Here is a 15,791-nt window from a genome sequence, read left to right on the forward strand (position 1 = left end):
TTGGAAATCACCTAAAAGGATCGGATTATCTAAAACATACACATCTCTTTGTAAATGTGGAAGATATGGGAAAAAAGATTATTCTCCGCTGTAAAGATTTAGCATTAGGAGAGATATTTTTGTTTCATCTGATATTGGTTTCATGTTTCCTGTATATATTAGTCCGATTCTTTATTATTTGCTCTTCTTTTGATATATTTCTATTAATTTGCTACTTGCTGGCTTGCTGCAGATTGATAAAGGATTTAGAAGGGGAACAATAGCCTAAATTGATCCATCACTGAAACATACTTCATTGTATCAGAGGCATAAAAATGATCAAGAGGCTGCACTGCAGTTCTATAAACTAAGGGACAGTCCTATTCCATTAAAGTCAATGGCAAAAATTAAGTCAAAACTGCAGTGGGAACCGAGTCAGTCCCTACCTGAGTTTTTATTTATTTATTTATTTATTTGTTTTATTTGTATTACTTAATAAAATGGCTTAGGGACAGTCATGTTGTAATAATTAAAGAGGCCATCTAAAGAGCTCCTAACTATGAATGGATTTAGCAACATTAGCAGACGTCTGTGGCAGGCAGTTAATATTTTTCAACTTTTGACATTTATTTTATTCATTAATTTTTAAGCAGTTTGAAAGGAGTACAGAAGATCAAAATCATTCTAAAATTATTGAAGGAAAAAGTAAAAAAAATCTAGAGAAAAGGAAGGAGTTTAAAGAAAGGTAAACTTTTTAAACTCAGTTCTACAGTCTGTAGATAAGTGTGATGGGGCAAAGCCTGGAACCCTGTATAGAGCCTGGGATCTCTGTGGCACTAGAATTTTCAGTCCTGTGCAGAGAACCAGCTCAGCTTCTCCACAGTGGCTTTTCCAGCCCATTGGTGTAGTTTGACTTCTATCTATGAGGGGGGCAGCTCCTATCAGGCAAATGGGGCTATGCGTCGGGGGGCGGGGGGAATTCTGTGCCTGCCTGAGGCTTGCACTTTCAGGGGACAGCACACCTCCTGCTCCCCAAACTACACCCATGGTTGTGGCTATGACTGCTGCACATCTCATCCCAACACCAAGGGATTTAATTATTTAATACAATTTCATATATCTTAGGTTTTTATTAAAAGCTGGGGAAAACTTGATTTTAAAAAGCTGAATCTGTCTGAAGACATCTTATTTAAATCTTTAAAGTGGTGGTCTTTGATTCACACCACCACTGCTTAGATTTATGTATACATGTTGCAGCTGTTGAATATTGCTGTAGTTATTGTGAAATCAGAAGTAACAGCCACATCTTTACTACACAAAAAGAGTTGTAAATAGTTGGTGCATAACTAACAATCCAGATTTTATAGGCTTCCAAATGTCATCTGTGATCAGTTCATTTTTTGAGCCACTTAAGAAATCTAAACTCTAATTTAATTCTTAAAAAAATGCATGATTGAAAGCTGTATAGACAGGATTAATGGCTTAGTAAATTAGTCAGTGGTCATGTACACCTAGTATGTCTTAAGGACTTGGCCTGATCATTGTGCACTAAATTGTCTTGCATTATGATCTCCTTGTAAAATGAACATGATATATTTTTAAAACTTTTAAATTAGTGTTTATTAGGCAAAAAATGGAAGCATTTATCATTTTACTATCCTTGAAATCTCTTCCAGAAATCCCCACTCATTGAAGTCTCTGTTTATGTCTTCTCACAGATTTAGGATGTGTTCAAATATTTGCTTTCCGATTATTTGGACATGTACATCAGTTGCACCTGAATAAATATGTTAGCTTGCATCCCTGTCTCCTTTTCCCCCCTTTTGTTGGTAAGACTTCAGAAATAAAGAGAAGCAAAAAAGGCTAACAGTAGTCAAGACTAAATAGAACGAACTGAAACTCTTCAGGTGGCATTGTCAAAAACACATAAGATCCAGATCCTCCAAATTTCTCTCATTCATTTAAGTGTGAATTAGGTACCTACATACCTTTGATGACCTGGACCTAAGTAAGTTAGGAGCACAGATTCCTTTGATTTTTTAAAGGGACTTGTGCTCCCAAGGGACTCAGTCTGTTTTGTATTTTTCCACCAAATGCATCTGATGAAGTGAGCTATAGCTCACGAAAGCTTATGCTCAAATAAATTAGTTAGTCTCTAAGGTGCCACAAGTACTCCTTTTCTTTTTGCGAATACAGACTAACACGGCTACTACTCTGAAACCAGTCTCTTTTGAGAAATCCCACCCTCTGTTTATCAGTTATAGATGATGTGCTATTGCTCAGAAAGGCTGAAGTATTAAAAAATGACACTGACACATGTATTGTTCATGCTCTAGGTCAGGGGTCGGCAACCTTTCAGAAGTGGTGTGTCGAGTCTTCATTTATTCACTCTAATTTAAGGTTTCACGTGCCAGTAATAGGAATCCATACAATCCAAACTGAGCTGTGCCCCCTCTTGGCCCTGTCTGCACCTCTCACTGCCCCAGGCTGGGGCCAGAGGGCCACAACTGGGGGCGGCTGCAGAGCCCCGGGCTGAGGCCAGGAGCAGAGCCTCGGGCCAGCAGCTGGGACCCCAGGCCGGCAGCAGAGCCCCCCGGACTGGACTGAGTGGGGCCAGCAAACCCTGGCTAGCAGGGGGCCGGTGGTCGGTACCCCAGACCAGCAGCAGAGCCCCCCGGACTGGTGGCCAGGACCTGGGCAGTGTGAGTGCGACTGAAAATCAGCTCGCGTGCTGCCAAAAGTATTTGAGAGACAAAGTGCACAATTCTTTCCCAGTTTGACTAGAGATTTTAATTCTCCCTTTGAGTATCGACAATATTTGTTTCCCAAATAAGAGATTTTTGCCAAAGCTGTCTGGAAAGCTTATTCCATTGACTGTAATTGTAATTCTTTCATCCTCTCTAGATCATGACTGATTAGATTTTATTTACTAGGAAAAAGGAAAAAGTTCATGATATGTTCCAGAATAAAAATATTCATAAGAGGCTTGTCTGTACTATGAAATTTAGAACATGACCTTGAAGAGTCAGTGCCAACCATGAATGCACAGGCTTTGTAGGTAAGGACAAGTCATGTTTAGCATCATGTCAGCTAGTCATGGTTAAAAATACTCAGCACTACTTGTGTTTATCTATGCTGACTGCAAAGTCACCGTGAGCATTGTGTTAATGAGGCTCTTCAAGGTTGTGTTCTAACACAATAAATATTGTAGTGAAGACAAGGCCATGTTCACTGATGTCTCACAGCTTCATCAAGCTAGGATAAAGAAATTACTGCTGTGGACAGGAGATTTTATTTTGGCTTTAGAGTCTCTACTTTTGCCATCTGCAAAAAACCAAAAGAGTTATGTTTTGCAAATATGGTCAAGATAAAGATTTCTTATCTACTCAGATGACTAATAACAGTATAGCTGAAGTAGATACTGGAGAAAAATTATCTTTTTTGTTCGTGCTGCAATTTTGAACCTTTTGAACTTCAGTCTGTAGTTTGATTTTTCATTTAATGATTATCAATTAAGTCAGAGAGAAGGAAAGACCATACGATTCCTATGGATTTTTTCAATGGCATTTTTAGGAGGGAAATATATAATCACCTTGTATATGTGTTAAGTTTAATTCCAAGCTGATTTGAAGGTCTTTATTCCTAAGACTTCATTTAAATATTTATCTTTGTCATCTTAAGAAATTATGACATGTCACTGAAGTCTTGTTTCAGTAGCTGTGATTGAAAGATGTATTTTCCTAGAATGATAAATAATGTAAAAATATTTTATTCCCACAGGGCCGGATTGTTAAAGGTATGTAGGCACCTAAAGATTTCAAAAGCACCTGGATGCCTAGCTCCCACTGGCTTTTGAACATCCCACTAGGCACCCAATTGCATCTTTAGGTATCTAAATACCTTTAAAAATATGTCCTGTAGTATCAGATAGTTTTTGCTCATAACCACCATTATATCACAGCCTTGTCCAATTCAGTGCATTTCAGGCAATTCAGGCCTCAACAAGGTGTCACCAAACAGACTAGTCCTGAACAAAATGCAACTAAGTAGTCCTAGCAAAAGCTCTCAGTTTATCTCCAACTTTATCCATGGTTGCTTTTCAGCACTTGCCATGCATTGATTTCTATGACATCTTAAAATGACACCATCAGCTTTAATATTACAATTCTTTTGGAAGATTTAGTATCCACTATTGCTAGAAGTAATACCTATGATTACTATAGCCGAAAGATTCTTCTCTTTTCCCCCAGTTTGTTTATTTTGTGCATTAGACAGCACTTGGTGTATGGTAACCTGTTTAGTTCATTATGCCTCAATCCAGCAAAGCAATAAGCATATGCGTAACTTTAAGCCTATGAGTAGTCCCATTGACTTCACTGGAATTATTCACTTGCTTAAAGTAAACACTTGCGTTCATGTGCTTAAGTGCACTGATAGATCAAGTCAGTTTCCTCTTTTGTGTGTTTGTTTCTGTGTTATGTGGATCTTTCAGACAGCAACAGGGAAAGAAAAACTTTTGTTTTTAATTAGGAAATTTTTATTTCAAAATTACAAAATAATGCAAAGGGGACTTGAGGGCAGGTACCTGAAACTACTTTTATTTTTTTCTTTTATAATGACATACTTTCAAATTGACTGTGTCCCTTTACTTATGATCAACCCATTGCTACTTTCAGCTTCTGCTGTCTTCAAGAACTCTTTATGCTTGGTTTGCAAGCTTTAAGGAAAGTTTGAAATCTGATGGATTTCTGGGCTAAAAGGGTTTGGATCTTTCTTGAAGTGTGGCTCTTGGGAAGAAAACACCTTTGAAAACTCCACTTAGAATAGTCATGTTTTACTACATTTCATTTTTAATTGTTAACTCCATTTTTAATTTAGGATGTTTGAAGAGATTGGAAATCTACATTTATTAAATGGGAAACATCAACAGTATAAACCATTACATCTGCCTTGCATTCCTCAGAAATTAGTCCAATCTGTACAGACCTTTAAACTGTCTTCTCAAAGGACAGAAACAGGTGCAGTGTGTGTTTCTAATGATATTCTTTCTTTTATTTGTTTTGTGGGGGGGCAGGGGTGTGTGGAATTTGGTTCAAAAAGTAATGAAAATATAGAAACCATAGTAACTTATCTAATCAACAGTCTCTACTATGGCACTTAATTTGGACTTTCAATGGGAGTTGGACGCCTTACTGCCCTTTGTGCTTTGAAAATCTCCCCCTACCTCTGATTCTTGTCTCTTCTCTGCCATAAGGGACATGATAGTATTTTACTCATTTTAGGTAAATCCAGTACAAAGTATTGAAATATTTGAAATTTTGCATTGATGAAATTTTTCAAATACGAATAAAATACAATAACAGCATACATTAGTTTACAGTAAATTGCCTGGTACTTTCATACTGTGCAATACATTTCCCTCAGATCCATATTAAATGCCAAGTTAATTGGTTTTATTCACAAGTTCAATTTAATTATGCACGCTGTTTAAATATAATACTGCTAACAATCTTAAGTAATGTTTATTGAATAATGCAGGTGGAGAAGAAAGAGACAATTCCATGGACCATTCAGGCATTGCTAGTATTTCCTTGAGCCAAATGGACAATGAAATACAGGTATGCGGTTCTCCACTTGAGGACATGATGCCACAGAATGTGTTTTATTTGTTTAAATTAAAAGCACTTAAAATATTTCCAGGGCTACTGTATCTTAAAACTAGATAACACAGGGAGGTAGATGGCTCAGGATTTGGTAATAGAGTAGAGAATCTTTCCCCCTTGGGTTGCTATTTCAAATCAAACTCAAGTCACTAGTGACTGAATGCTTTTAGTCTCTGATGGCCATTATGAAATGAGATTGGTGATCATACAAGGCATTCTGCCATTGCCCTCTTTTTCAAAATCCAGGTCTATGACTATGTCTTACCCACTCATACATGGTATCCAAGTCTTTTAAATGACATCAGAAGATTCACTTGGGCATGTTTAGCAAGATCTTGGCATCCTAAAACAGGGGCATGTTCTTGAATCACTGAACAATCATCAGTTGGCTACCCCAATAATGAATTTAATAAAGAACTGATGCCTAGACGCATTAGACTCTGTGGTTGACAGCTCAGTTTTGAAGATCAGACTGGGAAAATAAACCAGGGCCCTATATCTTAAAGGCACAGACAGAGCCTCTCCGTACACTGGAACAACCTATACTTACATTTTGTCTCTCCCTCCCATGCCCAGAAAAACAGATTTTGTGGTATATTGAAATGTATTACATCTTAAAGCACATCCAGTAACTGATTTTTTATGGAACTAATTATTAAAATAAATAGCAATCAGTAAAATGTACCTAGCATTCATATTTATATTTAATTGTGAATACAGGCTTTTTATTTGGAAAGCTGCTTATTTTATGCTGCCCCCGAATGTCAAAGTGCTGCTGCAGAATTTAATATTAATAATACATAATTGCAACAGATATACATTGAAGCAATTATCAAAGGAAAAGGTAGACTTATGGCAGCTAGGTGTGTGGTGAGGGTGACTTTTTGCATTTTGAGAAGAGTGAAAGAGGAGTATCTTTCAGCACTAGAAAGGTGATGGAGATTTTCTTTTCCCTCCTGCTTGTGGCAGTTTTCTTACCTGCAATTCTTCCTTCTAGGAGAAAGGAGTATTCCCTGTCTCTCTGTAGAGGGAGAGGTATACATGGCTCTTTTCCTTCCTCCTCTTATCAACTCCAGCATTCCCTATCCTTATAGGGGAGTGGGATTTTCTATTGGCTCCTTCTTTCAATACAGTCCCAGAAAGCTCTCATACCACTGGAGTCCACTGTCTCATGGTATGTCTGCACTGCAAAAGCAGGGTATGTTCTTAATTTAGGTTAAAGCAGCAATGAAGACATGGCAACTCGGCTTTTAACTTTGGTTAGCAGCTACAGTCAAAGCCTGTAGAGGAGCCCGGTATTAAACTGTTAACCTGAGTTAATAGCCAAGTTGCTGTGTTTTCACTGCTATTTTAACCTGAATTAGTTAAACTCTGGATATCTAACCCAATTTAAGAAAGACATTCACACATGCATGTATACACACACACAATGATCCTAGTATTTTGAGGTTTTTTTCAAGCCAGTCTATAATTCAGCCCTCAGATCCACCTACTTCCCATTGTGTCATCCCTTCAAGGACCATGCAAAGTATTATTCCAATTATAGTATTGATTTCTGGATTTCATGTATGCCTTTACAGAAGAGTGAAAACTGCAAATGCTGAATAATGATTGTTTTTGTTTTCTGTCAGCAAAGGTTTACATTGAATCGGACTATATACAGTATTGTAGCATTATGAAATCAGTACAGATTTTTTTTATGTTCTATAAGTTTTCTCTTCATCAATTTTCTGTATTTAATGAGTTAAGTTCTATTCCCATTTCTCCAAACATTAAGGTAATTGACGGAATAACTGGAACAATACAGTTAAACTAGTTCTTTCCTGGGTACAGATTAGTTCCAAATACATACAATACTAATTAAGGCCCTGTTTATGCAGAGGCTTAACATTAAGCATGTGAATAGTCCCTATTGACAAAGTTGAGCAAATGTAAATGTTTTTGCATGATTGGAGTCTGAGGTCTCCGCATAATTTAACACACTATAATAGAACAAAAAGGGGGCTAAGCAGAGAAAAAGTCCAGTTATTTAGTAGAAACACAGTATACTGGTACTTAACATAGGGTGTACTTTGGATTCGCTGTTCACTTTGAATCTAGTGAATCAGTTTTGAAAATGTCTCATTGCTAAAATATTTCAGATAGTGAACCTAGAGATACGCTGAGCCACAAGGCTATCTAACCCATGAGTAAATTAGGTGTATTTTGGCCCCACAGCACTTAGCATCCACTAAACTACCTGGTTCCAGAATTATGAAATACTTTCTGGAAGATTTTAATGATCAGAATATATAAAAGTCATACATCAGTTGCAGGATAATGCTTCACAGGGCAAAAGATGTAGAGAAACAGGAAACACACAAACTTACCCATATTCTGTCATCTGTTACACTTGTACAACCTCACTGGTTTAAAAAGTGTTGCCCAGGAGTACGTGATCTTAGAATTTGGCCTATTAACTGTATTCTCTAAAATCCCAAATAGGTGAGATAAGTTAATGAATGACCTCTATTTGGTGCTCAGTTCATTTTGGTTTGTGCTTTGCAAATTAAAAAAAGCCTTTAAGCACCTTACAAAGTACAGTGTTTCTGCTATGTAGGCATTCCATTAAGGCACAGACATGTGCTACACACAGCATGTAGGACCACCCCAGGGGGAACTCTGCAGGGCGGTATTAGTTCTGCTTTCTGGAACTTCCCAACACACAGGAACTGCAGGCTCACTGTATCTCAGCTTAGGAGTGTGCACACATTGGCCTTTAGAGATGGAGGCAGGCTATGGCTCCACTCTCTCCATGGCTGTGAAGGAATAACTAGCAAGAATGATTTGGGTTTGCTAATAGACAAATCAAATGTGGGCATGGAACATGATGCTGCCACAAAGACGCCAATGAGGTTTTAAGAGGGAAATTATAGTATTACTTTAGGAACCAGGAAATATTCCCCTCTATACAACATTGTTGAGGTCATATTGGCAAAAGGACATCATTTGGGAATCCATACTGTAGAAATAATGCTCATCTGGAGGTAATCCAAAGAAAAGCAGCAAAACAACAAGGTTTGGATGTTATGACCTATAAATAGAGGTTGAGGACAGAATTTGCACAGCTTAAGGAAAAGTCAAAATATCATTGCTGAAGTAACAATTTTGTAAATGCCTTCATTTGAAATATTTCCTGTGTTCTAGAAATTTAATGAGACTGCAGGATCTAACAATCCCAAAATTGCCAAAGTTCCATCCATAGCAAGCTTGCAAAACCAAATGCAGTGCAGGTAACTTTTTTTAGTAAACTTGTTTTCATTGCTGAAATTATAGATGAAGATGGATTGCATGGAAATAATCCACATTCAGACAAACAGCAGCATTATTTCTGTTTTCTTAGATTGCTAATTCCTCAGAAGCAAACAACTTGCAAGCAATGGTTTGAAAATGAAGCTACAGTAATAGGTAAGGGGCTATTTGAGATTTTTGGATGGAAGGTGCTATCAAAATGCAAGCTCCTCTATACCCGGATAAAACATATGACATAAAAAAAGATGAGAGGCCAAATTTTCATCCTGGAATAAATTGGGCCTCCATTTTTGCACCTGCAATTTGGTTACTTAGGCAATTTAGGTTTGTAGATGCAGTGAGGTTCTGAGACATCCAAGTGACCAAGAAATTATAGACACAAATAGAATGCATAAAAATGGAAGCCAGTGTCTGAAACAGTGACCAGAAAGGTGTAAGAAAATGGCAAGTAAAGGGCTGTAAGAAATTAAGTGATTTTGCTGTCAAGAATGGTCGAAGTAAGATCTGATAAATAACTTATAAATAGAAGGGAAACAAACACTAAATAAGAGAATAAAAGACATAGGAGAGCAAAGAAGAATTGGGAGAATAGGCACAGTAACTGTAGTTTTCTTGGTAAATTGTAAGAGAATAAGAATTTATTTGTGGGATACATGCTGAACAGGTACAAAATTAGAACAGAAATAAGAGAAGAGAATCAATAATTTTAAAATCAAAAGTCTGAGTTTTGGTTTCAATTGGATTTCCATGGTATTGTCAGGTTAAATCCTTGCCAGAAGTTGTAGTGCAGTTTGTATATGTGAAGATCCTACCTAGACCTCCCAGTACTGTAATGTGGGATCAGGACCCACGATATGTGGGACATTGCAAGTCTCACATTGTAAATCCTGAAATTTAAGACAAAAAATCTGATAACATTTCCCTCTGTATCTTTTATCTTTCCCATCTTGTTTTTTCCCTATCGCTAGAAATTCCTCTGTCACTCCTTGTATGCGGGTGCTTCCACATCAGCATATCTGCTTCTGTTCTTGTGTCTGCTACTAACATTCTCAGAGAGCAGTAGCATCAGTCAGGCGGAACAGAGCAAACCAGGCATTATGATAGCAGCCTAAGCAGTGCTTCCATAATATTGGAACAAATGGCAGAATGATGGAAAACTACTTGGAAAATGGCCACAAAGTGGGATTCCATTAAGATTACAGGACACTTGAAAAGCATTGTCATGGAATTTGAATTGGTTTGATCATCCTTATCAAATGCTTTGCAGAATCAGTAGGATGAATATACAAATTCAGCAGCTTCAATACAAATTTTACCCAAACTAGTGTAAATGGTAGAGTCTCTGTAACTTGAAGTCTTTGGCTATGTCTACACTACAAACCTTACAGTGGCACAGGTGTACGGCTCCAGCTGCGCTGCTGTAAGATCTCCTGTGTAGCTGCTCTATGCCAACAGGAGAGAGCTCTCCTGATGGTATGATTAAACCACTGCCAATGAGTGGCAGTAGCTATGTCGATGGAAGAGCATCTCCTGCCAACATAGCGCTGTCCATACTGATGCTTTTGTCAGTGAAACTTATGTCAGTTAGGGATGTGTTTTTTTCACACCCCTTACCAACAAAAGTTTTACTGACAAAAGTGCTAGAGTGGACATACCCTTTAAATCATGATTTGAGGACTTCAGTAACTCAGCCAGGTCTATTCTAGGAGTGGGTGGGTAAGGTTCTGTGGCCTGCAATATGTAAATCATGGTGGTCCCTTCTGGCCTTAAAGTCTGTGAGTCTATGAATAGCAATGTGAAGTTAGTAAACATTTTCAAGTACCCTTTTCCCATATCACATTTCTCATTTAGCTACAAGAACTATCTTTTTTAAAATAAATGCTATTTGTTATTTGTGATACAAACAATGCCAACTTCTTTGTATAGGAAACAAAGATGCTGATAAGGGAGCAGCAAGTAAGTCAAAAGATTCTGCATATATATCTCAAGTAAGTTAAACATTTTTCTTGTTTAACTAGTTAATTTTTTAGAATAACGAGATTACTCTGCCTGAAATGAGACTACTGGCAAGAACAAGGAGAGCAGGATTTAGTCCCTGGTTTTTACAGCCTTCAGTACAATCATTTATCTGCACATTAAAGACTTTTTTCAATTTTAAAATATGTTCCTCCAATATCCAAGTCACCCCTAAAGATAGCTTAAGTTCATTACACATCCTCCAAGATATGACAGTTTTTTAATTAATATACTAATGATACTTGTAAAAAGTAGAGCTTTCTGTCAGGGCAAGAAAGTTTTTGGATAGTGGTCAGATCGCTATGAAATACCATGCATTCTTTTGGCACAGTCAGCTTGTTCGTGACTCTAGGATCTCAATAAAATGACTTACTTCTATAGTTTTATCAGGGAGGAGAAAACGTGGTTACTATAATATATGAGTGTCCCTGAGATTCTGTTTTGTGGCTGATTGAACAAAGGAGTTGTTGCTGTAGTAAGCAAGCTTTAGTGTCTTCTTTTGTTTTGGATTATTAAAGATTAGTCCTCCTGGAGAGAATTTTTACTGAAAGCCATATAAGCTGGTAGTGAAAATTGTGCATTTTATATCTATAAGAGCTCTGAACCTTTCTGTTATAAAATTTTTCTTCAGGAGGCTATGGGCTTTTTGTTGCACAATGAATTTCAGGTGGCTGAATAAAAAACTTTTATTAAGAAACCAGGGACTTCTTTGGTTTTTGTTTGTTTTGTTTTTTAGAAAAGTGTGTTTGGGCCAACATTAACTAGTGAAATTTTCTGGTACATGTTCGTGGATTTTGGTATTAATTAAAGTCACTAAATAATTAGAATGTTACCTAATATGAACCTATTTTGATTTATTACTATATTTGTATTATGGTAGAGATGTGCTATATTCAGCTTGCCATTGGACTAATAGTTTGGGAATTAATTGTATACAGAGCCTGGTTCAAATAAGATGGTAGAATGAAGTACAAATTATATTTCCATATAACAGTTGATTTCTCTACACAATACAGGAAATTTACCTGGTGTAAGGACAGATGGTGATACTTCCTTGTTCCTTTTGCTGCATGAAGGCCATTTAATTTCTACAGAGAGTAGATGTTGAGAGGATGCGCTGATTCATCACGTACCTCAATCATCCTGCCTACATGCCCCTTCCTCAGCCAGCACTGGCCAATTTTTGGACTATACTGACTCCTATAGTCTCCCAACTGAGTGGTCCTTGTGGCAGCTTTCAGCCACTTCAACCTCTTCCCAGAAACTTTCTATCTTGGGGCCCCTGTATCTACACTGGCAGAAGCTCAGGTTGAAGCTGTCATATAAAATAAGATATTAAACATTTTTGTCCTTTCTACTTTATTATGTACAGACATATCACAGTGGTACCTAGAAGCCAGTGCTTAATTTGTGCCAGAGCTTGCCAGGGCTGAACCCTGGCACCTCTAGATGTGGTAGATCATAGCCTGGTGCCTCTGGGCTTGCCACATCAGTTATGAGAGTAAAAAAATTGCTTGAGCCCCAGCACCTATTTGCCTGAGCCCTGGCTGGCACCTCTTTCATTACAAATTAAGCACTGCTAAAGGCCCCAGCTGAGATCAGGCCCCATTTTCCAGCCATGCCAGAAGAAAGACAGGAGGCAATGCATGTGGTTTAATTAGGTTGCAGCTTTATTCATTTAAAACATCTGGGCGTACCTGACAGTAAATTGTACAGTGCAGGTCATCATCATTTTCTTAATCATTGGTACATAATCCCCAACCTGGTCCCCCGCCCTCCCCTTGCCTGAGGCAAAAAAGGAGCTAAAAAAGAGGTGGGTCATCTTCCCACTGTACCAGATATAGGAGCCCTGACCCCCTCTTATTCAGATCTCTTTAGGGAGAATTCCCTTCAGATCCTCTTCTAGTCCCTTTTGTCCAATAACCATATCCTTTCCATAATGAGTACATGCCCTGGACCTCCACCATGAGTTTTACTTACTGAGATGCAACATTATAACTTATCCCCTCAATCCCAGCCTACCGGGTCCCAGAACTGCTGTGGGGAAGGCAAAAAAACGCATTCCACCTCTTCCAATCACAAGGTCAGGGAAAAATTCCTTCCCCACCTCCAGAAAAAAAGAGTATCTAGCACAAGCACACAGCAGGTCCTGAGGAAACGTCGTCCCTAGGCAGATTTTATGGGTGGGTGCTTGTAGTTTATGGGAGCTTCTAATTTAAATACACAAGATACACAAAGGAAGTGAAATGACTTGTTTAAAGTCACATAGCAAGTCAGTGACTAATCTACATCTCCTGATTCCCAGTCCATTGCTCTGTCCTCTAGCCCATATTGTATCCCCTAACTCCCTACAGTACCTTAACTATGGGGAGCATATGTGGCAGCTTTCTGCTATATGTAAAATCTCTCTCACACACACATTAAATATAGCTTCTTAAAATTGGTGCATATCAGCTTTTCATCAAAGTGAATTACAATTTTTAAATATATATATATTTTAAAATTGCAAATAAACTGGAGTGAAACCCTAACCCTTCCCTGTTCCCACAAAGCTAGAGCAAATAGACTCTCTGCAGCCCATGTGAGCGAGAGTATGGGGCAGCTTCACAGACCCTGCACAGCTTCTCTATCATTGATTTCAATAGGAGCAGGATCCAGGACCGCTTTCTCTTGGCCTCATTCGATGCATATCCCTTTGTGGTGTGCTGTGTACAGGCGGTCACTTCTGCCATGTACAGAGGTTACAGAGCCCTGTGCACACTCTTCTCTGATGCAGGGGAACAGCCATGTGCATGGGCAAATTTCACCCACTCAGAATAATTAATAATTAAGACATCTTCTACCAGATTAAACTAAAGTGCTAAATCCTCAGTTGCAATGGACAAGGTTGCTATAGTGAAAAGCAGCCACAGCCTCCATGCCACTAGATATGCTCTAGATCAAATAGGAATTATTTATGGAAGTTATATTGCCTGTGTTATGCAGATCAGACTTGGTCCCTTCTGGCATTAGAACCTATGAATTTCACTGGGGTCTCTGGGAAGAACCAGCACAATCTAGAAGAGCAAATAATGCTGACTGTGAAGGAGGTATGGCCAGGTGGTGAAAGGATGTGCTGATTCAGTGTTTTATACACAGATCTAAAAAACAAAAGAATTTGGTTGCTGAACACCAGGACTGCTTATTTCACTGAAACCACCACAGCCAGATAAAGGAGTATCCCATATTCAAATATATATGTGTTAGCGACCATCCCCCAACCAAGTAATGATCATCCACAGGTTTCTGAATCCTTAAATCGCACAATCTAGACAAAGGTGGGGAAAACTGAACTTTAACTGTGTTAAACTACCAAGATTGCACTTTGCAACTTGTCATGGTAAAACTCATTGAGTTTTCAGATAAATGCAATTTTTGCCTGAGTAAGGATTGTAGGATTTGGTTGATTAAGAACAGGCAGCAAAGGCCTCGATTCATGGGAAAAGAGTTACATAGTAGATGTCAGTTTTAACTAAATAAGCCAAATCCTGGAATCCTTAATCAGGCTACTGAGACTCAGAGTGTGTTTGTACCTTTTTATTTCATAACCAATGGCCCATATAGTTATCACAGTAGAATTTTTGTAGTTGTTCCACTTGGATCTGTCTTCCAAATATAGGATTCCATTTATTGAGGTTCATAGATTCCAAGGACAGAAGAGACCAAGTCTGACCTCCAGTATAACTCAGGTCATAGAACTTCCCCAAAATAATTCCTTTTGACTAGACCCAGCATTTTAAAAAAAAATCCAGTCTTGATTTAAAATTTGCCAGAGATTTAGATCCCACCATGACCATTGGTAAATTGCTCCAATGCTTAGTTACCCTCACTGTTAAAAGTTTACACCTTATTTTCAGTCTCAATTTGTCTAGCATCAACTTTCACCCATCAGAACTATGTTTTAAGTTCTATTAAAAGCTCTCATTTTAAGTGCTGCTTGTGGAGAAGGATCTCCTTTACAAAAATTTCACCTGTGTCCTGGTGGAGATTTCCTGTTCAGCATTCAAGAGTCCATTCTCATCTAACCTTTCCTTTGGGAAAAGAGAGTCTTGGTGAACTGAAGTATGTTCTCATGGTGATGTCCCCTAATTCCACCAGAGAGTACTGAAAGGTTATCCCTTTCCACTGCTATTAAAATCATTAAATCTAAATAGTTCCACTGTGAGAAATATAGGTTTCAGAGTAGCAGCCGTGTTAGTCTGTATTCGCAAAAAGAAAAGGAGTACTTGTGGCACCTTAGAGACTAACAAATTTATTAGAGCATAAGCTTTCGTGAGCTACAGTGAGCTGTAGCTCACGAAAGCTTATGCTCTAATAAATTTGTTAGTCTCTAAGGTGCCACAAGTACTCCTTTTCTTTTTGTGAGAAATATAGTGATCTGTTAGAAATGGGTAAGGTTGAGGTGACTCTTCCATTCTAAATCCCTATTTTCAGTCTTTTTATAAGTTTTCCAGATTTCTTTTTGTTTTGCAATTTTAATGAATGGTCTCAATCCAGATGTGATTTTTTTGTAAACCACATAGCTTAATATGCAAAGGTAACTATAGTGTGCATATGTAGTGGTGTTGGTCCCAGGATATTAGAGATACAAGGTTGGTGAGGTAATATCTTTTATTGGACCAACTTCTGTTGGTGACAGTGACAAGCTTTCGAGCCCTGTGTAAACTTGAAAGCTTGTCTCTCTCATCAACAGAAAGTGGTCCAATAAAAAATAAAATGTATTAAAATTTTAGCAGTTTATTAAAGTCTTCCCTTTTTTTATGAATATTAAACTTTTTACCTAAACAAAGGGAGACAAAAATA

The 15,791-nt window shown here is 38.0% G+C and overlaps 1 protein-coding gene across 1 annotated transcript in view; it reads left to right on the forward strand.

Moving 5' to 3' along the window:
• The window catches only part of C6H14orf39 (chromosome 6 C14orf39 homolog), a 53,199-nt gene that overhangs the window by 30,216 nt on the left and 7,192 nt on the right, over positions 1-15,791 (forward strand). The window contains 6 exon segments of the mRNA XM_043516853.1: positions 630-724; positions 4,858-4,997; positions 5,518-5,597; positions 8,829-8,914; positions 9,025-9,089; positions 10,860-10,921. Coding sequence (XP_043372788.1) covers positions 630-724; positions 4,858-4,997; positions 5,518-5,597; positions 8,829-8,914; positions 9,025-9,089; positions 10,860-10,921 — 528 coding nt within the window.

Source organism: Dermochelys coriacea, chromosome 6 (assembly GCF_009764565.3).
Source record: "Dermochelys coriacea isolate rDerCor1 chromosome 6, rDerCor1.pri.v4, whole genome shotgun sequence".
NCBI lineage: Eukaryota > Metazoa > Chordata > Testudines > Dermochelyidae > Dermochelys > Dermochelys coriacea.